The following is a 23,860-nucleotide window of genomic DNA, read 5'->3' on the forward strand; positions in this document are numbered from 1 at the left end:
AGTCCCCTTCTGCTCTTCCTAGACAGCCATTGCCTGCCCTATATCACTCAACAATGTTCCAGCTCTCACCACTCTTTCCTACCAAACAAAAAAGTTTTGTTTCTGGCTGGGCGTGGCGGCTCATATCTACAATCCTAGCACCTTGGGAGGCCGAAGCAGGCTGATCATTTGAAGCCAGGAGTTAGAGACCAGCCTGGCTAACATGGTGGAACCCGTTTTAATTTCTACATTAAAAAAAATGCTTCCTACAAAAACTTCTGTAGAAGTTCCTGTAGAACTTCCCGTCTCTTGTCAAACTTCCATAACCCATCAGCATCTGCACCTATCTCTCAGGCATATCCTTTAGACACAATGCACTTCTAAAGCATCCCAACTTACAAAAAATGCATTGCTTTGATTTCTTCCATGCTGCACCAGAATCATCTTACACTCTGCACTCACTCTAGAAGAGCTTAAATGCAATGAGGGAAAAAATGGAATTCTATCTTCATTCTCCTATCCTCCTATTCCAGCCCAATCTGTTACGGCAGCCTACATCTCACAGTCTAAATAACCAAGAACCAGCACTGTTTGCTAATGACCTCCATTTCATCTGACTGTGAGAAATCCCAGACTATGCCAACTGAGATGGGCCCACAGCTGCATATATTTACAGGATCATGAAGCAAAATAAGATGGGGTTTTCAGGTCTGGCTATGCCTTGTGAGGTGGTGAGGAAGGCCGCAGTGTTAGGGGACTAAGGAAGCAAAATCTGTGGGCTTCAGAGGCCTGAGTATTTACAGAAACAGAGGTATTGAGCACACATCAGTAATAAATATGAGCATTTATTTGGCACCTGATGGCAATACAAAATCCTGGCAGTGGGAGTGGAAAAGTTACTCACTAAAATACTTCCATACTATGTCAACCCAAAGGCAGGACTTGGCAGCAAGGCTTCAAACCACCCAGCTCACAGAACAAATATTTATTGAGCACCTTGACTACTACAGGCCTAGCATTTTGCTAGGGACCATGGGAGATGTGAAGGGAGTTATCTCACACATAATATGTCTCCAAGGAGCTAAAAATGCCAGCGGATAAAAGCAAAACACGTGGAAAAACAAAGTACAAAAATAATAAACCATGTACACTGTCAAAAGGAAAATTTTATCAAAAGGCAGGGTTGTAGCTAAGGTTGACTTGCCTTCTTTGTTCTTTTATTCAACATTTACTGAAGACCCACTATGTGTCAAGTACTCAGTACATGATGGTGAATAAAACAAACAAAGTTTCTGCCCTCATTTACAGCCTGGGAGGGGATACAGATATAAACAAGTAAAACCAGCATACATATCCACTGCAATAAATGCAATGAGGGGAAAGACAAGACGTGGTGACAGCCGTGGGAGAAAACTGTTCAAGGACAGAAGGGCCCGGGAGTGGACCAGACTTGAGGAATAAGGACACCACCTGAGACAAGAGTGGTGGGGGTGGAGAGCTGAGAAGGCCCAGGAAGAGGGCAGGAAAGAGCACACAATTAGAAACTGAGAGACCACTGGGGCTGGAGTTTGGCGAGAAATGACCACTTAATGAGGTTCAAGGGGAAGGCAAGAACCAGTTCTTACAAACCAAGTGAATTGTTTAAATTTTAAATGAGGTGTAATAGAAAGCAGAAGGGTTCTAAGTGGGGTGGGTGGGCAGTGACATGATCAGATTTGTATTTAAACAACCAAAACATGGCCAGGTGCGATGGCTCATGCCTGTAGTCCCAGCTATTTGGGAGGATGAGGTGGGAGGATGGCTGAGGCCAGGAGTTCGAGACCAGTCTGAGAAACATAGTGAGACCTCGCCCTAAAAAACAAAAAACACTAAACAAATAACCAAATAAAATAAAAAAACCAAAACTACTCTGTCATGTGGAGAATAGACTGGAAGAAGTAAGAATGGAAGTTTTTTTTTTTTTTTAAAAAAAGGCCTTAAAGAACAGGAAAGTTTTAGATAAGCAGGGATAAAGGTTTCTAGGTTGAAAAAAATTATATGTACGGCACTGAAATAAAGACCACATTGTATCAAAGGAGAGTTTAATACTGAAGCAGAAAGCAGAAACAAGGAACTACATGACGTCTTTGAGCAGCTACATGATCCAGTAAAGCAGTATTTGAGACAGATTTGGTGGCAGCAGTCAACAGGATGACATGAAGGTAAAGAGGGGAGAGGTATGAGGCAGGGAGATAGCTAGGAAGCTTTTCTAGAAATCTAGATACGAAGTGCAGGTTGACTGAATGAAGTGGGAATAGTAAGGGAGAGAGATGGACATTTCACAGGAAAGAAAAAGCCAAAGGGAGAGCTTACAGAGTCTGGGGAAATACACCACTCTTCCCGGCCTTCTCCGATGCTCTTCATGAGGCTCATTTCAGTAACAAAGCTCAGAGAAACAACCAATGAAAGATCTCTGAGATTTCCACAGGCAAACATCAGTAAGGTACAGATGCAAGGAAACATCTGCTGAAAGGCTGCGGTGCCTTGAGCCCAAACGAGCCAAGCGCGTCTTTCCACTGGGTGGCCCTGCAGTAGAGAAGGGAACGCACAGGCCACTTCTGCACACTGCAGCAAGGTGCGTCTCTCGTCATGTTTGCCTCTTCAGAGCCAAACAGTAATGTCTACATTAAATTTGGACAGCTTCCAAACTCTCTCTAGGACAAAAACGGCTGGGGATATGAATGAAAGAAAAGATGACATCTGAGACATCTTAACTAATGAAATAACAGCAATGACTAAAGTGGCATCTACAAAAGCCAGAACTGAACCCAAATATGGGGGAGCTTATATGCCCTCTCCCCATAACCACACTGTGTTTATTACTTCACTTGTCAGGCTCTTCACCTGCAGCCAAAACATTCCTGGCAATAGGTCCAACCACAGCGGGCTCTACAGGCAGAGGGCTTCACAGAAGAGGAGCTGGCCTGGAGTCCCACACTCAAAGGCAGAGATGATGGGCACAGGAAACAAGTCTGGGAGATTCCCACATCCCTGAGGGGGAAAAACAGAAACCGTGCATCCTGAAGATCAAAGGCTCTATCACACCTCCTGTGGTCCAGTGGCTTCCACTTGGCGTGGACGATGGGGAGGCGGCATCATGTGGGAGGGTGTCCTGGGAACAGGTAGAGGTGACGGCACAGAGTGCTGCAGTACTCAGACATCTCCTTGCACCGGTGAAACTCTGTGCCAGGGGCGTAGCCTTCCCGATCCTTGATAAGTGCATTCACCTGGAGGGGTGGAAGCAATAGGCCCAAGTCTGAGAATCTCGGGCTTCATGAGGGCAGCATAATGGGAAGGGGAGACGGACTATGAAAGGGCATTCAAGGGCAGAGGAAAACAGAGCACTGTGGAGACGTATGGGGGTCACGGAGCCTGCAGACTCACCTTAACCAGCATGTCAGCCACGTGCATATCACAAGCTCGCTCAGAAAACACTTGAGCAAGGGCCTCGATGTACCAGGAACCTCGTTTGGTGTTCCGCATGGCAGCGGTCCCTGCAACCAAAAGAGCATTAGTCAGAGTGTGAGTGCCCTCACACAGCTGGACTTCCCAAACTAGACTCGGCCATGGCACCTGCACCCTCCCCAGTCAGAGCCCAGCATGAAGAATCCAAGTTTAGGAGGGTACACTCTTTTGGATTACTGGCATTCTTTGGAGATACTATAGGTTTGTTTCCAGACCAGCTCAAGAAAGTGAGTATGGCAATAAAGCAAGTCATACGAACTTTCAGGTCTCCCGGTGTGTATGAAAGTTATGGTTACTATTCTACAGTCTATTAAGTGTGCAACAGCATTATGTCTAAAAAAATGCATATGCTTTAATTAAAACACACTTTATTGCTGAAAAATGCTAACAGAGGCATGCCAACAGAAAAATGGTGCTGACAGACACTCGATAAAGGATTGCCACAAACCTTCAATTTGTAAAAAAAATGGCTGAGCATCCCAAATCCAAAAATCTGAAATGCTTCAAAATCTGAAACTTTCCAAGCACCAACATGATGCTCAAAGGAAGTGCTCACTGGAGCATTTTACATTTAGAATACTTGGATACGGGACACTCAACTAGTAAGTATAGTGCAAAAATTCCAAAATCAAAAAAACCAAAAAAATCCACAATCTGAAACACTTCTGGTCCCAACACTTCATATAAGGGATACTCAACCAGTATCTGCAAAGCACCACAAAGCAAAGTGCAATAAAACGAGGTATGACTCAACTCTCTTGGAACTCAAAGTACCTTTGAGGCAGGCATAGCCGCATATCATGTCTGAGCGCGTGGGCAGTCTCATCCTCAGCAACTCCTCTTTACCAGCATCACTCTCCTCGCACCCAGGGGATCCTGCATGGCTCTTTCCATCTTGTTGGTCAACCCCACGATCAGTCTCATCTGTAACAAAGGCAGACAGAATGGACAATGATGTTACTTCTTCCCATCTCTCCTGGGCCTGACACAGGCAAGCCCACGTTCCCTATAACCTTGATGGGGAAGAGCCATTTCCAGCTGTTGCCTCCAACCTATGGTTGATAAACTAAAAAAAAAAAAAAAAAAAAATCATTACTCTCCCAGCATGCATCTGTTACTCAGGGGATGCCTCGCACAGGCCAGGTACCACGCTCAAGCACATGCACATCTATGTGGCTAGAGCAGTTCCCATTCTGTGTAAAACAGGGAAAATGCCCAATCAAATACTCCTTGTAAATGGAATCATCTAAGTCCACAATTCACTTGTTCAATTAACAATATGCCTGGGAGTCATAGTGCTTTTTATTGCAGTACATAATAAAATATTGATACACTTAATTTTATTACATAAACAAAAAAAGTAATAACAAATATGGTTACTATAAGTATGCTGTATAAAAAAATCACAATTTCAAACAATGTATCAAAAAAATATGATCAGTTGTTTCCAAGGTGATTTTGGTATCTTTGAAGCACTCAGTACTTGTTTGTTAATTTCATAAGATAATTAGAGCAAGCATCCAAAACTTAAGAAAAAAACCTTTTTTTAAATTTTTGAGACAGTCTCGCTCTGTTGCCAGGCTGGAGTTCAGTGGCACAACCGCGGCTCACTGCAGCCTCCACCTCCTGAGTTCAAGCAATTCTCCTGCCTCAGCCTCCTAAGTAGCTGGGACTACAGCGGTGCACCACCAAACCCAGATAATTTTTGTGTTTTTAGTAGAGACGGGGTTTTACCATGTTGGCCAAAATGGTCTCCATCTCTTGAACTTGTGATCCACCTGCGTCAGTCTCCCAAAGTGCTGGGATGCCTGGCCAATAAAAAATTTTTTTAATCTTTTTTTTTTTTTTTTCCAACAGAGATGGGGTCCCACTACATTGACCAGGCTTGTCTCGAATGCCCAGCCTCAAGGGATCCTTCCGCCTCGGCCTCCCAAAGTGTTGGGATTATATGCATGAGCCACTGTGCTTGGCCGTAAGAAAATTTTAAAAGAGAAAAAACTTAAAATGGGGAGAATTAGACTATTTTCTCCCAGAAAATTGAAGAAGATCATCCTTATTCAATTTTAGCAGTAGTTTCTCAACATACCCTGAGCAGATGCCCATGTTCTTGATAAAGGCCTTATCTATCACAAGACAGATTCTTATTTTTGATGATGATGTTTTGTTTTGGGTGTGGGCAGGGGTGCTGTCAGGAGGGAAGAGAGATAGGGAGGACTTTCAGGTCAACACATCAAAAGTAAGAGTATGCTGTTTTATAGTACTCCCTGCTCCAGGCAACAACAAAGGAGACTAAGAAGGAAGGGAAGCTTCAAGAATTGTGGGGAAAAGGACCAAAACGCAGATTTAATGAAATTGTGTCAAGCAACTGCCAGGTGTTGGGCACTATTTGACTTTAATCCCTGGGGACAGAGTGAAGAGAAAACTCCTGCCGTCATAGGGCTTACATTCCAGTTTAGAAGCCAATTGGGGCAGGGGTTGGAGCTTTTTCTAGGTATTAATTATATTAACCAAATACAGCAGGAACACAGGAGAACTCAAGTTTTCTAAGATCAGTTGGCTACTGGTCATTCCTTGAAGGATTTAATTTCAGAGAAGTTGGAGAGACAGCAAAAGATTCAGATTACTCCAGAAAAGAGCAATTACTCCTTATCCAGATCCCATAGTGCATTAAATCCCTGGATATAGGAGGAGAAAATGACCACAACTAATAGTTAGTAATGACACCAAGTTAATAGTAATAGGCCAAGATAAAGAGAAAGGAGAATTCCTCTCTCACCTTTATATCACAGACCCATCAATCAATGCCATTAGTTCTTTTGTCACAATATCCTCCTATTTGTTTTTTACATGATACCCACAGTTTTTTAGGCAGATTAATTTTCACCCATTCATTCAACATTTGTAAGTGCTACCACGCGTCAGGCAGTGCTCTAGGCCTGGGGACAGAGCAGGAAAAGTTCAGCTCCTGCCCCATAACCTCTTTCCTCAGTGCAGCCCCTCCATGGCAACCTTTCTGGAAAAAAAATTCACCCCATTATTTCCTACTTATGCTCCCAACTGTTCCATACTTTTACCTGCTGAAGTCCAAAATTTCAGTTATGGCTAAAGGTTTGTAATGAGGTAAACCTACTTCATGTGACCAGCCACATCTCACATACTCACACAGATGCTGTTTTAAAATCAGATCCAAGCACTTGTTTAGGAAGAAGGGAGACACAGCATGCCCTTTTAATCTTAGTGTGCTTATCATGTTGTATTGTTTCTTTTCCCATGATGGACTCTAGATATTACTCTACAACCATGTAAATTAAATTACTCTGGGTGCAAATTAAGCCTTATCCTATCCACAAAATCTCTTTAAACTACCCTTACTTAAAATGATCTATTCTTACTGCATACTCCTTCCTAAGCAGTTTGTACTTCGCTAATTTCACCCTTGCTTACATGAGGCCTGTGAATTAGTCTTAAGCTATTTCATGTAAATTTACTTTATTTTCCTGAGTAACTGGTCTGCTCCTTAGAGGCATTTCCTTTTGCTTTTGTGGTAGTAACTACTGTAGTCTGAATCACATTGTAGGGCCTCAGTAGACTATATTCTGTGGTAATATTAGATCAGGCTGCCAATGATTTTAGCTATTTACATTTGGCCATGCGATAGATTAAAACAGTAATTATATGAATGTTTGGAAAAAGCGACCTTTAAACCAAACTATAAGCCCTTTACGGCACTAATTGTGTTATAAGAGTTATAGCTGGCCTCCTTTGTGGATGTGCTGTGAGCCAGGTACTGTGCTAAGTAAGCTCTTAAGTGCATAACCATCACAACCACCTTATGAAGTGGGTACAAGGACTATCTTCATTTTATATTAAGGAAACTGAGATGGAGGGATGCCATTTAACTTCTTTATCTTTACGTAACTAGTAAATGGTGAAGTCAGAATTTGACTCCAAAGTTAGAGCTATTAAATGCTATTGTTTTCCTCTAGGATGAAAGAAAGGCATGCCTTTATGTCTTCTAATCCTCATCCTGTGGTCCCGGGTCTTAAAGGAGTAAAACGGACTGCATGAGAGAAAGAGGGGCAGCAGCAGCTCATGGAAAAGGAAGAGTCAAAGGCCAACACGGATTCTGTTCTGCAATCCTGCATGGCCCACGAATGATAAGAAAGGAGGCAAGAGTGGAAGTGCAGGGAAGCAGGGAAGTACATGGAACAAGTAAAAAGGAGAAAAAGTGAAAGGAGACAAAATAAGGAGGACAGGAAAAAGACAGATCAAAAATCCATAACCGGAATGAGTAACCAAAAAAAGGGCACCAGAGTTAATAAAGCACAGAAAAGAGTAAGAATTCTCAGAAAGGAAGGCAAGGACATGGAGAAGAGGCCTGAAAACAGGGTATGGTGGTGCACAGAGAGCTGACCAGCCTGAGAGTCATGGGCTGCCCAAGTCCCAGCACACCCCATGCATTGGGAGACACTTACAGAGCAAGAGAGGCGGTGGCAGCAGTGAACAGAAGGAGGTGCCCAAGGGATCCAATAGCACCTGAGAGGAGCAAACAGGAAAGTGAGAGCTGGTGGGAGGCTGCCCAGGAGCCACCACCCAGGTGCTGGTCTGCCAGGGCACTCACCTCCACGGCAGGCCTGGATGAAGAACATTTTCGGTTTGTTCTGTAGGCTTGGGCAGTTGGCGTTGTCAAAGAGCCGAAAAACCTCTTGTAGCTGCCAGAAAGAAACAAGGAAGAAGGGAGGTTAAGCAGTTGGTGGAGCCTCCTGAGGTCCTATACATGCAACAGCAGCCATCACTGGACAGACAGCAGGCTGCAGGTGAAGCAGCCTGGTTTTAACAGTTGGCTTCCCCCATCATATCCGCACCTGGAGCAGTTTCCCATCCACACCATAGATGGCGCCCTCCACACCATGCGAGAGGAGTGCTACGATGCAGGAGTCCGTGACTCGGTGTGCAGGTAACTGTGCAAAATTCTGGAGTTTCTCTTGCATTTCCTAGAAAAAAGGAGTGTTTAGTGTTGTGCCCTAGAGTCAGCACCAATATAGGCATCAATCTGATTTCTTTTTGAAACCCTAAGCTATTAGCAGATAAAATGCTTTCCGTATATTCCTGCAGTCAATGATAGAAGAGACCTTTTGAGAGACTTACTTTCTCTCTCAACTAACAAGAAAAATGCATATGAGCTGAGACACAGCATTCTGAATATAGATTTAGACTCACTGAGATTGACAAGAACTCCTGGATTAAAGCACGTTACTAAAGAAGCTAATCATGAGCTGATCAACTCTGATTAATTCCCTGTTCATAACCAGACTTTTCATTACAGCAAGTGCCCTTGTATATAAATGGCACAAGGGTGACTATAAGTGTAGCTATGAATAAGTAACATGCACATTCAGCTACAAGAAAATAAACTGTTCTATGACAGCACCAGGACAGTAGAGAATAGCAATACTTGTGTATTATCTTCTAAGATCTTAAGTGTCTGAGAGATAGTGATGATACCTGTATAAAATGCCTTGTTTCAGAAAGAGCACGCTATGAAGGAGGATCTGTACAGGGCAGTGATTACATATGGAGGCCCTGGGGTCAGACTACGTCTGAACGTTGGGTTCATAAGTCAGAACAACTTACTCAGACTGTTGAGACTCCAATTTCCACTTTATAAAAGAAAATCTGAGTACATTTTCTTTAAGTTTGTGAAGATTAAAAGAGATATTATAGACAAAGGACTTAGCCTGGGCAGCCTAGCAAGACTCCGTCTTAAAAAAAAAAAAATTAGCCAGGCATGGTGGTGCATGCCTATAGTCCCAGCTACTCTAAAGGCTGAGCTGGAGGGATCACTTGAGCCTAGGAGACCGAGGCTGCAGTGAGCCATGATTGCACCACTGCACTGTAGCCTGGGTGACAGAGACTCTGTCTCCAAAAAAAAAAAAAAAAAGACCAATCACTGTATTTGGAACACACCGCAAAAATCTGCCATTATTATAATGTGCACATCTAATAAAGAGTATTTTTTTTCAAAAGAAATCTGTTACTGGTCAATGGTGCAGTCCAATTTAAGAACTGTGTTCTTGTTTATCTTTTTTTTAAAAAAAAAACAGGATCTCACCATCTTGCCTAGGCTTGAGTGCAGTGGCTATTCACAGGTGCAAGATGACTACTGATCACAGTTTTCACCTGCTCCACTTCTGACCTGGGCTGGTACACCCCACCTTAGGCAACCTGGTGGCCCCCGACTCCCAGGAGGTCACCATATTGATGATGAATTTAGTTTGGACACCTGATCAGCCTAGAACTCCCACGCTCAAGGAATCCTCTCTCCTCAGCCTCTGGAGTAGCTGGGACTATAGGCATGTACCACCAAGCCCGGAGAATCTTGTTTATCTCACACTAAGTTGTGATACACAAAGACTACTACTTTGAGCACTTGGTCCATGCATCAGAAAGTTATACTGTGTACCTAAAGAGCATAATAATTGGACACGCATTTTTAAACCTATGCCTCCCTCTATAAGTCACAATGTCAGGGTCTTCTATTTGAGATGGGCAGAGAGAAAACAAGTTCATCTTATTATAAACTTGAATAAAATTTAACGAAGGCAAGTAAGTTATCTGGGTGGAAGAGTTAAAACACACATATATTTAATCACACATACTGCCAAAATAAAAAAAAATCTATAACATATTGCAATGGCTCTCAAAGTGTGGCCCCTAAAGCAGTAATAGCACCATCACCCAGGAACCTGTAAGAAATTTGAAATCTTGGGCCCTAGCAAAATATGTTTTAACAAGTTTTCCAGGAGACTCTGATATGGTAAAGTTTTAGAACTACTAATTTATTTGTTCAGAATACTTCTGTTTGTAGATAATTGAGATTCAGTTAAATAAAATATTTGAAAGTCTGCAATATAATGAGAAATAGACAGATTGGTTTTGTTGAAAAGTATGTGTATTTTCTGAGTAAGTAGAATCCAACCATAACAATAGAAATCTTAAGGTAATGACAGATAATCAAAACGTTGTTTCAAAAATAAATCATTTCAAGCGAATACATAACTGTGAATGCTCCTCTGGAGCTGACCCTAATAGAATTTAACATTTATAGTTAAAGAAGTTAATTTTGCTCAAAGAAGGAAACAACAATCACATACCTGAGCACTGAATCACCAGCATTTTGAATTTAGTGAGATTAGGTCAGTAAATAGAAAACAAAGCCCCAAAAAAGAATACACACACTTTGTCATTGAAATTAGTAAGACTAAACCATTCAATAAATGGGGATTAGACATTTGGAGGAACTTTTCCACAAGCAGCATAGCTTAAAATAGGATCTGCAGATTTGTTTTTGATAAAATTACAGTACTACTATAAATAGGAAAGTTCTTAACTCCTAAGTGTATTTTTGGCTAGGGGCTGGGGGAACGTGTGAAGTGCGTAACTTGTGAACCCTCTGAAATTATATGCTAAATTATATGGGCAGCTGCATTTTCCAGGGATGACCCATAGCTTGTCCCTGCATTTTCAAAGCAGTTTGTGACCCAAATGCAAGCTAAAAAAACAATACCACATGATAAAAGGAAATTTCCACTTTGAAAAGTACCTCATTTACTAACATATGGTAAAGCATAATTCTAGAACTAGTAACCTCATCATGAAGCAGATGCAATGAAAATTTGTTAACAAAGAGAAAAGTGAAAACATTTAGGGACTGAGAATACCCATGTTCTCTGCAGCACTATCAGGGGAAGAGGATTCTCTAAGATTAATTATATTACTTCCTGTTTTTAAATGGAATTTTCCTCTCAAGTAAAAAAGATTTGATGTGGGGAAAAAAAAGAGAATCTTATGTTTTTTGGTTCTGCCTCTGTTTGCCAAATAGCTATGTGATAAAGGAGTTGTCTCTAGGGAGATCCCACCAGGAAGAGAGTATTCTGTGCCGATGCCCAGTGCACCCAATTACGATACCCACTGCAACTACCTGGTTTATAACATATACATTTCTTGTCCATATACTGTTCTCCCTGCCTAGGGTGGCCTCAACACTCCTCTCTGCTTTACTAACTTCGATCATTCAAGGCCAACTTAAGTCCTACCTCCTCCATTTGTCCTTTGGATCATAATATATACCTAGGTGTTTCTTCTTCTTAGCTATGTCAGAAGACATTTTCTCTAATTTTGCTTGGTCCTTAGGAATACAAAAGGACCCCCTTCCTTTTCTCCTGATGTCGAAACTCCCTCATCTGATCTTTACAAAAATTTGTGGGAGCTCACATAGTCCCCCATCATAGGTACTCGAAGTTTAACTCTACTGCAATTTCAGTTATACAGCAATGTAACCAAATAGTTAGAATCCAACAGGTCACTGAACATACATCGGGCTTAGCATAAATAAGAATGATATTTATGAAGTGAGCTCATAAACTCACCAAATCTACTGAAGGTCTCTCAAAAAAACAGCAGTTTATGGCTGACTTAGTGACTCAGTATTGTATCTTTTAACTATTAGACGTGTAAGATCCTTTAACAGCCTGCATACAACTTGGAAAACCATGACATAATAGATTTCCAGTAAACGAAATGGCTAGACCAAAACCTCTAAGAAAACACATTTAGTGCACAATTTGTTAAGTGACCTTCTGTAGGAATTATGACTGATACCTCACCCTTTGTCCTTTTATGCCCAGCAGACTTCTCAGAAAAGCATATGAACGACTTGAATATTTGATGATTGAAGCAGCTGTTCCTGCTGTGGCTCTGAAGCAACAGTGGATCTAACTACATGGCATGCGCTACCATGGGGAAGTTGGCAAAGACACCATGTAAAGGACAACACCCATGTACCTGCGGATGAAACTGGTCTTGCCAAAAATATAGTCAATACATAATTATTCTCACAGAAAGAGAACAGCTGAGAAAGAGAAATGAAGCCTACAGACACTGCTGAATGGAAAACAAAGATCCTCTATCTCAACAGATCAAAGTGAATCCCCTAGAAATTTTAATTTCACCACTGACAACCTCAAATCAAATGTAAGAAAGTTCTATTGTTCTGGAATCAAAATAAAGAGTGAATATGAATCTACAAATAGGCCATTATTGACTGCAAAACAGAAACCCTAAAGGTCACAAAGTCAGTCGTACAGCACAGTCACTGAGGTTAATGAGGAACAGCCCATAATGAAAATACTTACAATTTCTAGAAATCTGATCCAAAAGCTATCCACCCTATGATATCACTTGTGGCTATACAACTGCTATCAATACTTTCCCAGCTGGGCACGGTAGCTCACACCTGTAATCCCAGCACTTTGGGAGGCCAAGGTCGATGAATCACCTGAGGTCAGGAGTTCGAGACTAGCCCGGCCAATGTGGCGAAACACCGTCTCTACTAAAAATACAAAAATTAGCCAGGCATGGTGGCGTGCCCTTGTAGTCCCAGCTACTCAGGACGCTGAGGCAGGAGAATTGCTTGAACCTGGGAGGCAGAGGTTACAGTGAGTGGAGATCACACCATTGTACTCCAGCCCGGGTGAAAGAGCTAGACTCTGTCTCAAAAAAAAACCACAAAAACATACTTTCCCAATCCCTGTTTCATTCACAGGTATTTTATCTGCCAAAGTTATCCTTTAAATAATAAACTGCTAAGTAGCAATATCAACTAAGGAGTAAATACCCTGTGTAGCCCTGGCTTATAAATATCTGTACTGAATTGATGATGGTGAATCTCAGTGTCCCATCACTTCCAGTGTGATTGGGACTCAAGCTTCTGAACATGTAAAAGTGAGAACCCAACCCTAGACTATTATTACTCTATGAAAGCACAACCTGAAATGTCAACACTGTAACAGCTGGCTGGTCCTAGTTCGTTCTTAGATTGCAAGGTGAGAGGCAGAACAGAGTGAGTAAAAATGTAAGTAGAGTAAACAACTTTGAAGACACTTTTGTGTCCCAGCAGGCACAAAAACAAAAGATATCTCTGGTCCCAAAGTGCTGTTCAGTCCTCTAATTTACATGCCAATTTTTCCTGCCTCAGGTACCTGTGCAGTCTGGTCATGTAGATCATGGATGTCATAGCCCAAAAGCTTGAAGAGGGTGACTAGCCTACTGTGGTCCACGTCCCCTCCAGAGCGAAATTCCAGGTCTTTCTCTCCAGTGAAGTGTACATTGCTCAACACCAGTGCCAGGCCACGAGGCCGAGACTGCAACCTATAGGCCTAGGGAAAAGAGGCCAGTTAGACCACGAGTGTCTTGATGACATATGATTCCCTGGCTAGATTAGTCATTTCAAGGAAACAAAAACACCATATTCTTTTTCTTCACCCCAGCAGGTAAAAATAGACAAATGTTCATAGAAGGCATTTAACCAGCAACAACTTTCTGACTAATAAGGCAGAAAAGAAATGTATATGCAAACTAAGTTCAGGTGCCCGGGAAGGGTGTCTCATTTCCCAACTCTTTTCCTCTTGGCACTATGCAAAACTCACCAGCTGGAAGTGTGTTTGATAAAATTCAGGAGTGCAAGACTTCACCTGAAGGCAGGCAGGACCATCTTTATTGTCTAGGGAGTGCTCCACAGTATCTGTGGTATAGACAGAAAATGAACAAACTAGTATATAACGTAAGCATCATTCTTAATATGTCATTACAATTTCAGACATCTCTTGGAACTGGGTTTTGATAAATACTGGTCTCACTCACTCCACAAACCTGTAAGCTCCATGAGGGCATGAGGGCAGAGACTCTTAGTTTTAGCTTACTAAAGGAATCTCTGCACATAGTCTGCAAGTGGCAGATGCTCAACTGGCTGAATTACTGAATGGGCTAGCTGATGAAAGCCTGGTTCAAATCACTAGGCTGCTCCATCAGCAGGATGGTGGCCCCAAATGTAGCCTTTTCTCATTCAGCTTTATAGAGGCCTATTGAGCATGAACCTCCTGTCTATACATGCTGCTCAAAGGGTCAATTATAAAAACTGTTTTCTTTGACAGAAGGGAAATAGAACCAACTATCAATAATACCCTGTCTAGGCCAGGTGCAGTGGCTCATGCCTGCTAATTTAAGAGTCCGAGGTGGGCGGATCACAAGGTCAGGAGTTGGAGACCAAACCCTGTCTTTACTAAAAACACAAAAAATTAGCCGGATGTGGTAGTGCATTCCTGTAATCCCAGCTACTCGGGAGGCTGAGGCAGGAGAATCACTTGAACCCAAGAGGCGGAGGTTGCAGTGAGCTGAGATCATGCCACTGCATTCCAGCCTGGGCAACAGAGCAAGTCTCTGTCTCAAGAAAAAAAAAATATCCTGCCTAACTGTCCTATTAGCCTTTAACAAATTCACCGAGAACTATTCCCAATATAAAATATGCCTGAGCTGGGTGTAGTGGCTCATGCCTATAATCCAAGCTCTCTGGGAGGCCTAGGCGAGAGGATCACTTGAGGCCAGGAGTTTGACACCAGCCTGGGCAACAAAGTGAGGCTCCTTCTCTGCAAAAAATTAAAAATTATCTGGGTGTGGTACCATCCACCTCTAGTCCCTGGTACTTGGGAGGCTGAGGCAGGAGGAGCCCTTCAACCCAGGAGTTCAAGGCTGCAGTGAGCTATGATGGTGCCACTCCACTCCTGCCTTCCAGCCTGGGTGACAAAGAAAGACCCTATTTCTTTTAAAAAAAAAAAAAAAGGGCTCATGTTAGGGCAAAGCCAGATACCAGACAAGAAAGGGGAAGTCAATCTGGGACCCCTTTTATTCCTTCAATTCTCACCTGTCGACAGGTGGTGCTTCTTGTGAGGGGGACAGGACTCACACATCGGGAAAGGGAGACTCAAGTCGTAGTCACAGCTCAACTGTAAGAAATCAAAACTCATGATGATAGACCTTAGGGAGGTGGTCCGGTTCAAATCCAACAAAATCTAGTCTCCCCCACCCTGACTTTCAAAGTCCTTTCCAGTCAAACTAACCCTTCCCAACACCCCAGATTTCTAGGGCTCCATACCGGCGGGAGTACATGCTGAAGCCCAGAGAGGGTGGTGAGCAACATATCCTCCAGGTGGCCTTGCTTGGTCTCCCTCAGTGCTTCACAGAAGGCATCAAAAGCTTGGGGACCCCTCTTAGGCAGCAAGTTGAGGAGTTCCACATTCTGGCTGAAACTGCCCACTTTGGCCTAAGACACAAAAATAAAACATGAAATCCTATTTATTTCTCTAGCTTTCATTCTGTTTCTCCACTTGAGCTTCCTGGTAGTGTCCTCATTCATCTCAAGAATTCTTTTTACAGGAATAGTATGTTTGGGTGAAGTCCTTCCTATTATTCTTGAATTATATATCATTTCTGTCAAATGCTCTATGGTAGAAAGGTATTTCCATTTTCTTAGAAAGGTATGATATCCTTTCCGTATTTGTCATGCTGTTCCCACCCCTATGATCTATTTATCTTCTCTCTTTTGCCTCCAGATACCTGGATGAGCTCCCTCATTTCCAAGGTGATGATGTCCTTCTCCAGAAGATGTTCTAACAGTTCACTCAGCAACAGCTGTTTGGCTAGCACCACTCGATTCTTTTTTAGAGTTTCCTGATGGTCAGGATGCATGCCACACACTCCCAATATCCTACAGATAAAAGGGAGAGGGAAAGGCTTTCAGGTACAAGATTTGGCACAGAAGAGTGGAGAGGAAGAGGGATGAGCAGGAAGAACAAAAAGAATAAGACTTACAATAACCAAGATTATGCATATTTATTGAATGGTTAAATCAAAGATGTACTAAGCACATTGATCATAAAAAAATCTCTAGTTCTTTATGGTTTATGTTCAGCTGACATCACCTGAGATGAATGGTCTGACTAGGGGAGGAAAATATCTATCTGAAGCAAAATAATATCCCCAAGCACAATATTCATGAGAAGGAATACTTCTCTGATAGACCAATTTCAATTAAGAGAATTAGTTCAGAAAACATCTCCCATTATTTATCTAAGCTGCTGAAAGTGATTTAAGTTTATAACGATCTTGGATGAGTACTAAAATAATGCTATGGCAAAAACTCAAGCCAATGGCTTTAACAGAAAATAAATGAGACAGATACTCTCTTTCACTAGTGATATAAACATTTAATTACATGTTTTTAAAAACTTTAAGTTCCAGTGACAATATGGCACTAGAAATGATCAGAATCCTGTTAAGATGTGGATAAGCAGAAAGTATGACACAAAGTCACAGTGATCGGTACTTATTTATTTACTTTAAAAGGGACAGGGTCTCACTATGAAACCCAGGTTGGAGTGCAGTAGCTATTCACAGGTATGATACCATTACAGATCAACGTGGGAGTTTTAACTAGCTCTGTTTCCGACCTGGGCTGGTTCACCCTTCCTTAGGCTCCCAGGACATCACCACCACATTGATGCTGAACTTAGTGTGGATACTCAACTGGCATAGCACTATACTATAGCTGGGAACTCCTGGACTCAAGCAATCCTCTTGCCTCAGCCTCCCAAGTAGCTGGGACTACAGGCATATGCTGTCACCTCCAGCTAATTTTGCTACGGGCTTGCAAAGAGATCAGCTTCTGCTTATAAACTAAAATAATCCTATTGCCAAGATATGTCATCTATATGCCTAGTTTACATAAATCCAGAGTTCTCTAGCCTGCCCAGTCAGTTTCCAAATATGTAACAACTGTAAGGGTGGCACATGATAGCAGTGAAGATATGATAACTTCAGTTTATAACTTAAAAACTCTAAAATGCATCCTGATTTGTAAGGTGTTAAAAAATGAGGGGAGGATGGGAACAGTGGCTCATGCCTGTAATCCCAGCACTCTGGGAGGCTGAGATGGGCAGATTGCCTGAGGTTAGGAGTTTGAGACCAGCCTGGCCAACATGGTGAAACCCTGTCCACTAAAACTACAAAAAAATTACCCGAGTCTGGTGGTGCATGCCTGTAGTCCTAGCTACTTGGGAGGCTGAGTCAGGAGAATTGCTTGAACCTGGGAGGCGGAGGTTGCAGTGAGCTGAGATCGTGCCACTGCACTCCAGCCTGGGCAACAGAGCAAGACTCCATCTCAAAAAAAGAAAAAATAAGAAGAAGAGGGAAACACAGGGTCTTGGAGGAACTGAGAGACCTAAGACAGCAGGTGGAATAGCAAAGCAGAGGAAGTGGGTTGGAAGCAGCCAATGAATCTGAGGTTGGAAAAGTGAGCCGGAAACTCCATTTTTCCTTCTTTTTACTATAATATTTCTGTTACCCCAGACTTTCAGTAAAAACTGGCTATAAGAACAAAAGCTACAGAAATCAAAACCCCATTTAAGAATGAATCACTTTCAAATAGATCAAAGCAGTAATAGTGGCGATATATAACACTGCAGCTGGGATACCAACCAACGATGCCGCAGTTTTCCTCCTTTAGTTTACCAGAAGTATTTCCTCCTTAAATCATTCTCTTCCCCTGGTTTCCATGACATCATTCTCTTGGTGTCCTCTCTCTGCTTACCCAGCTTCTCTTTTCTTTAGAGGGCCTTTGGATTGCCCTTAATGTTAATATTCCATTAGGGACGGCCCCTCAAAGGGTCTTTCCCTAGGCAATCTCACCCATACTTGCAACTTACTGACTTACATTTAACTCTCTAAGAGAGTTTCAGACTTGAATTTTCTTTTCTTGCTTTCTTCTTCTTTTTTTTTTAGATGGAGTTTTGCTCTTGTTGCCCAGGCTGGAATGCAACAGCCCAATCTTGACTCACCAAAACCTCCACCTCTCGGGTTCAAGAGATTCTCCTGCCTCAGCCTGCTGAGTAGCTGGGATTACAGGCCCGTGCCATCATGCCTGGCTAATTTTGTATTTTTAGTAGAGACAGGGTTTCTTCATGTTGGTCAGGCTGGTCTTGATCTCCTGATCAGGTGATCCACCCGCCTAGGCCTCTCAAAGTGCTGGGATTACAGGTGTGAGCCACCGCCTCTGGCCTCAGACTTGAATTTGAAAATTCAAGCCACCACACCCGGCCTATTTTTGTATTTTTAGTAGAGATGGGGTTTCACCAGGCCAGGCTGGTCTCAAACTCTTGGTCTCAAGCAATCCACCTGCCTTGGCCTCCCAAAGTACTGGGATTATAGGCATGAGCCACCGCACATGGCCCATTATAAATGATTACTTTTTGGGTAAATGGATTAACCTCTTTGATGTAAAGTCAAAATTAGCAAAACTGGTAAGAACACATGACCATCTATGTGCTGTCTATAGAACACTCACTTTAGATCCAAAGACAGAAGGAGATTTTAGTTTTAATCTGAAGTATCACCCACTCTGCACACCTGCTCTTTCCTCTACTCCAGAGTCTTGAATGTGAATATTACAGAAGTTTCCAATCAGACAGTTTTGGGACACAACTGGAAGGGGAGGAGAGGTAAAGGACACCACGGGAGTTCCTACGTTTTAATTCTGTGTCCTTCTACAGGTTCCCTTCACGAAGACCTTAATCTTCAGTCTCGAGCAGGAGGCATTGCAATGTTCTTCTGGGTGATGCCTGCCATGAAATGGAATAACCAGGGCAGGGGCATGGACACTTGGAGCCACAGGATCCCCCTTGTTCTGACAAAAGTCTCCATAGCCAAACCCTGTATTGACTTCTTTGACAGTATGGTCATTATATGCAAAGCCATGCAGATCATGATACAGTCGATACAAATCAAATGCAGATCAGGCAGAGCACCGAGGTCTGCAGGTCTCATCGGTTTTTAAGGGGGCAGAGTACAGTCAACTTACAGTCTTCCTCATAAGGGAGCCAGAGGAAAGAATGGGGAATCTTCAAGAGAAGCCAAGATCCGGCAGGACTGCAAAGAGCTCCCCTTATTCAGAACCCTCGTGGGATGGACGAAGAAAGGCTGAGGCAGTCTTTTCCCACGAGGGACAAGGCCAAGAGGTCCGCCCGCACACCCCTGCGCAGAGTCAGGCACGAACTGGCTCGGCGGGGCCTCCCACCCTTGGAAGGAAGCGCGGACAAGGCTGCTTTCAGGGGCTCCGAGGAAAGGGGGCTGCAGGACCGCACGCCTGAGGCCCACGCTCCCCTTGCCTGGGCCCCCCCCTAAGGAGCCTTAAGCCCTTTTCCCACTTACCTGCGCCGCATATCAGCGGCCATCAGTCTCTTGTGCTGGAGGGTGGACCGGGACTCCGCGCTCGGCGCCGCCATCTCCCGCCTTTCGTGGGCCCTGCGATGTGCACCGCCCACAGCGCAAACACACCGGAGGCAGTCGCTTACCCCACATCCCTCCCCTAGCCGCGGACACACACTGCGCCTGCGCCTGCGCCCTGCCGCGCGCCCACACCACCCCACCCTGTCCCCCCGGCCGGTGCGTGCGCAGGCGCAGAGCTCTCGCGGCGGACGCGGGGTCCAATGGGGTGAAGCGGGGAGCTCGGCGGAAGGGGAAGAGGCAAGGATGGAACACAGCGGGGAGGGGAAAGAGCCGGGGAGGGCGGGTGTGCTGCGCCCGGCCTGGGAATCCGATTGGATTTCGATTCCCGCGGAAATCTTCCCGGGGCCTCCTGCGCCCCCTGCCCCGCCTATGGCGATAACTTCACGGAGACGGGCGTGGCTGGAGTTTTGCTTTATTGAAGTGAACTGTTAGGGTCAGGCTGTGGAGGAGACTGAGAGCGCGACAAGGCGCTGGACAGATGCCCGCGCAGGGAAGGAAGGCTGGCTCGGAGGCGGCGTCAGCTATGGTTTAGCAGCTTCCAGCGGCCGAAACCTGCATCGCAGCCGCGGCACCCAAGTCCAGGAAATCTGGTGCTCAATATTGTGGTCTCAGAGAACAGGACCCGCGGCTGGAGTAAAAGCCTAACAGTCTGAGTGCAGGAGTGAGGCAGAAGCGATTGGAGACGCTTTGCAAGTGGCCCTGGGCTGCATAATGGATGATTCAGGAGGGAATCTCCTCGTCAGAAAGCTCACGTTTCACTCTTTCTGGCCTTCATGCCCACCGTTGTCAAAACTGGAAGTCCGTCCACCTTGGGCCACTGACTCCACTGTGTTCAGACAGGTTGGGGACTGCTCTCTAGCTCCTGGGCAGGAGAGCCACAGTCACTGCCACCCACTTGGAGCAGGGATCACCAGAGCTTTGACTGACTTTGCTCCTCCAGGAGGCTGAGGACATGGGTGTTCATGCTCAGCCCCTCTGTAGACACGGTTGGCCCCCCATTCTGTGTATGGGAAGTTTTCCACTCCACACCAGCAGCTGTCCCTAGACAGGGATTGGGAGACATGCAGGTGGCTTGGCTTCCTGTTACCTTGTGTTGAAAACAAGGCGGCCGGGCGCGGTGGCTCATGCCTGTAATTCCAGCACTTTGGGAGGGCAAGGCAGGTGGATACAAGGTCAGGTGTTCGAGACCAGCCTGACCAACATGGTGAAACCCCATCTCTACTAAAAAAACAAAAATTAGCGGAGCGTGGTTGCGTGCACCTGTAATCACAACTACTCGGCTACTCCGGAGGCTGAGGCAAGAGAATCGCTTGAACCCCGGGAAGCAGAGGTTGCAGTGAGCCGAGATGGCACCACTGCACTCCAGCCTGGGCAACAGACTGAGACTCCGTCTGAAGAAAAAAAAAAAGGAAAGAAAACAACACAATGGGCTTTGGGATCAGGAGTTCATTCCAGTTATTTTAATGCTGTTTCTAGCAGTGTGCCCTCATGCACATTATCAAATTCCTCTGACTCTTCGAATCCTCACTTTTCAATAACTCACAAAGCTGGCAAGCCTAAGGGATCTAACAGCTCTAACAGTACCTGGAACAGAATCAATAGCTGCCTCTTGGATGTTACTTCTTCCTTCTCTGCCTTCTGTGGATCACCTCCCTACCTCATCCTCAGTCTAATGCTGGAAATATTGGATATGGGGTAGGTCACCAAATGTTTCCAGAAGACTCAAATTATGCCACCCACATCTCAACTGGGGAGGGCTTACTGTGGCCTGACTCTTCTGAGGGTTCAAGTCCCCATATATGATGTTCAGGCAGAAACACTGTTTCTGACACATAGTAGGCACTGGAAAATGTTGATCAAATGAAAGAGTAGGTCCGGTGTGGAGAGAAGAGAAATCTTGGGAGAGTCGTTTAAGGGGGTGGCCAGTTGTCTTCATAAAAAACACTATCATCATCAGGGTGACCAAAGCAGACATCATAGGCAGGGGGTGGAGTCAGAGGCTCTAATCTAGGGGGTTCCCCCAAACTCTGCAGGTCAGGAGCGGTGGACACAGCCTGTGGTCCCCGAAGCCGGAGGCTGATTGGAGTTCTTCCAGGGCTTCCTTCCTGGGCCATAGACCCCTCTGAGGCCATTCGCCTCTCCAGTCCGACTCTCCTGGACCCCTCTGGATGGCTAGGCTGTCCCTCCTCAGGTGCTGGAGGTATCACAACAGTGCTGTAGGGGGGTGGTAGGTCCAGCTCTTGGGGGCGGCACTGGGATTCCAGCACCACCACTGCCTCTTCGTAGACTGGCACTTCAAAGGCTTCATTGTCCCTGAGGGAGGAGAAATAAGGTCATTGGTGGCTTCCATGAAAGAAGCCCTTTTTTTCTTTTTTTGTCTGCCTTGGGCAAAAGATCCTCTGTTGGCTCCTGACCCCTCCTCCTGCTGATACCAGTGACATAGGAAACCGGAGACTCTATGCCTCAGAGACTACAGGGAGAGGGAGGATGGGCCCAAGGTGTATTCCTCTATGATGCCCACCCCTTAACTCACCGTGCATTGCCTGACGGCCTTGGGCTCTCAGTCTGCATTGATTGGAGCTGGAACCGAAGCCCCCATTCCAGAAACCGGACCAGGAGGTAGGCAAACAAGAAGAAGCCACCCAATGTGAGAAAGAAATAAGCAATGGAGCTGATGTCCGGCTTTATGCCCAGCAAAGCCAGCCCCAGTAGGAAGGAGGTGCAGCACAGGAGGAGAAGTGGCTTCTCCAGTCTCCCCAGTAAGTGAGTTGGCACCATGGCCCCTCCCCAGGCTCCTGCAAAAAGACACACAGCTATTGTGTCTACACTAGCAATTGGTGTCATGGCTGTGTCAGATACCAGAGTAGCCATATGATATTTCTTTGTTTGGTTTCTAGGTTCTTCAGTCTCAAATCAAATAAGTAATCTGCAGAGTCCCCTCCAGCTCCGCAGGTCTCTCTAGGTCTTGGCGTTTGTGGAATAGCCAGGAAACCAGCACAGGAGCCTTGACTTCCAGCCATTCTGTAAGTTGACCGTGTCATGGCTCTGCCTTCTTTCCTTTCTCCTTCCCTGCAGTCTCCCTTCCAGCTCTGTCCCTCTCCACCATCCAGGATCCAGTCCTGGGCACACCCTGTCTGGGGCTTCAGTGCACATTGGCATCTCTGGAATTCAGGTGATGGGCCAGGCCCTGCCCTTCCTCTGTGATTGCTCCTACTGGATCTCCACTCCCCACCTCCCAGCCCTCAGTCCAGCCCTGTTAAGAGAGAGAAGAGGGGAGGGAGCTCCACTTACCCTGTCTGACTCCCTTTTTTCCTTTCCTCTGGTGTCAGCCCATGCTCCTGGTGGAGGGAGAAAGTGCACACAGGCACACCAAAGACACAGGGACACAACTGCTTGAGAAAAAATCGTATAGGCAAAGGCCCAGCACAGTGGCCAGAGGCCCTGATCACTCCTGTCCTCTTCTAGACCCCACATGTGCCAGGGCCTTCCTCTACCCTCTGCTGATCCTAACTCGCTAAACTCAGTTTGCAAGTTTCCTGCTAGGAGTTAGTCCAGCGGCTGGGAGGCAGAGGGCAGGGGAATCCTGTTCTTTCCTCTGAAACAGCAACAACCCGCGGCAACCCATACCCCAAAAGCAGGCTGTCAGAAGTTGCCAGAGCTCTGTATAGCAAGGAATTGCAGATTCCCTCCTCATACCTCGGTCCCAATCCCTGGTCCCAATCCCATGACCCTCCCGACCCTCACACCCACACCTGGCTCAGGAGTTCCTGGCCTACCTGTCTCCACAGACTGCAGAAAGTAGATGGCAGGATGAGTGGTGGGAGTGGGTAGGAGGAGCCCACTTGCCCCACCCTCTTTCTCTGCCCAATCCTTTGTTCTAGCCCAGTCAGTCTCCACCCGTTTTTTCCCTAAGGCTGACCTTCTGCAACCGGCTGCACCTTGATTTGTTCTGGTTTTTACTCTCTCCACCCACCCATACTTTGCCCTAAAGCGAGTGCACCTCTTACTCCCAGTGATCTTTGTACTTAGGACCAGAGTTAGCATTAACCTTTCCCTCTCAGTCCATGTTGTAGGTTAATTACAGCTCTAGGCAGTTTGCCTTCTATTTGGGTAATTTACCTTGTAGCTCTCTCCCAAGTGACTGGGAACAGACCATGGCTTATTTAATCTCTGTAGATCACCACACTGTGCATTGCACACA

The 23,860-nt window shown here is 45.0% G+C and overlaps 2 protein-coding genes and 1 pseudogene across 8 annotated transcripts in view; 1 reads left to right on the forward strand and 2 right to left on the reverse strand.

The window, feature by feature from the left end:
* Window positions 1–807: 807 nt before the first annotated feature.
* On the reverse strand, window positions 808–19,759 carry CASP2 (caspase 2). Of its 4 annotated transcripts, none has more exons than XR_013524190.1 (12): window positions 19,582–19,759; window positions 15,934–16,084; window positions 15,473–15,640; window positions 15,242–15,323; window positions 13,971–14,065; window positions 13,524–13,700; window positions 8,349–8,477; window positions 8,105–8,195; window positions 7,959–8,019; window positions 4,258–4,407; window positions 3,403–3,512; window positions 808–3,245 (listed from the first exon to the last, which is right to left on the reverse strand). XR_013524190.1 is itself a non-coding variant. In XM_035254527.2 (12 exons), the coding sequence occupies exons 3-12, from the start codon at window positions 16,063–16,065 to the stop codon at window positions 3,114–3,116; spliced, it is 1,266 nt and encodes a 421-aa protein (XP_035110418.1). In that variant the 5' UTR covers window positions 16,066–16,084; window positions 18,899–18,992; window positions 19,582–19,759; the 3' UTR covers window positions 808–3,113. The 4 variants fall into 4 exon arrangements, 3 of the variants coding, with proteins under 3 accessions (XP_035110418.1, XP_002751930.4, XP_078199716.1); XM_035254527.2 differs by lacking the exon at window positions 7,959–8,019 and adding an exon at window positions 18,899–18,992; XM_002751884.6 differs by lacking the exon at window positions 7,959–8,019.
* Window positions 19,760–19,909: 150 nt separating this feature from the next.
* Window positions 19,910–23,860, forward strand: part of LOC144578425 (heterogeneous nuclear ribonucleoprotein A1 pseudogene) — a 48,568-nt pseudogene continuing 44,617 nt past the window's right edge. The window contains exons 1-2 of the transcript XR_013524191.1: window positions 19,910–22,418; window positions 22,557–22,682. The product of XR_013524191.1 is annotated as a heterogeneous nuclear ribonucleoprotein A1 pseudogene (transcript). The remainder of the gene's footprint in view (window positions 22,419–22,556; window positions 22,683–23,860) is intronic.
* Window positions 21,091–23,463, reverse strand: TMEM139 (transmembrane protein 139). Of its 3 annotated transcripts, XM_078343591.1 has the most exons (4): window positions 23,436–23,463; window positions 22,951–23,048; window positions 22,193–22,454; window positions 21,091–21,972 (listed from the first exon to the last, which is right to left on the reverse strand). In XM_078343591.1, exons 3-4 carry the CDS (start codon window positions 22,435–22,437, stop codon window positions 21,570–21,572), a joined length of 648 nt encoding a protein of 215 aa, XP_078199717.1. In that variant the 5' UTR covers window positions 22,438–22,454; window positions 22,951–23,048; window positions 23,436–23,463; the 3' UTR covers window positions 21,091–21,569. The 3 variants fall into 3 exon arrangements, with proteins under 3 accessions (XP_078199717.1, XP_009001166.2, XP_035110429.2); XM_009002918.6 differs by having other exon boundaries at window positions 22,193–22,239; window positions 22,951–23,463; XM_035254538.3 differs by lacking the exon at window positions 23,436–23,463 and having other exon boundaries at window positions 22,951–23,053.

This window comes from Callithrix jacchus, chromosome 11, assembly GCF_049354715.1.
Source record: "Callithrix jacchus isolate 240 chromosome 11, calJac240_pri, whole genome shotgun sequence".
Lineage (NCBI taxonomy): Eukaryota > Metazoa > Chordata > Mammalia > Primates > Cebidae > Callithrix > Callithrix jacchus.

Coding starts and splice junctions, on each gene's coding strand:
- TMEM139 (XM_078343591.1), bottom strand. CDS start 22,437: ATGGTGCCAACTCACTTACTGGGGAGACTGGAGAAGCCACTTCTCCTC. Junction 21,973..22,192: donor AGGCCGTCAGGCAATGCACG/GTGAGTTAAGGG, acceptor CTCCTCCCTCAG/GGACAATGAAGCCTTTGAAG.
- CASP2 (XM_002751884.6), bottom strand. CDS start 19,655: ATGGCGGCGCCGAGCGCGGAGTCCCGGTCCACCCTCCAGCACAAGAGA. Junction 16,085..19,581: donor GCCGCTGATATGCGGCGCAG/GTAAGTGGGAAA, acceptor TTTTATCTGTAG/GATATTGGGAGTGTGTGGCA. Junction 13,701..13,970: donor ATCAAACACACTTCCAGCTG/GTGAGTTTTGCA, acceptor TCTTTTCCCTAG/GCCTATAGGTTGCAGTCTCG.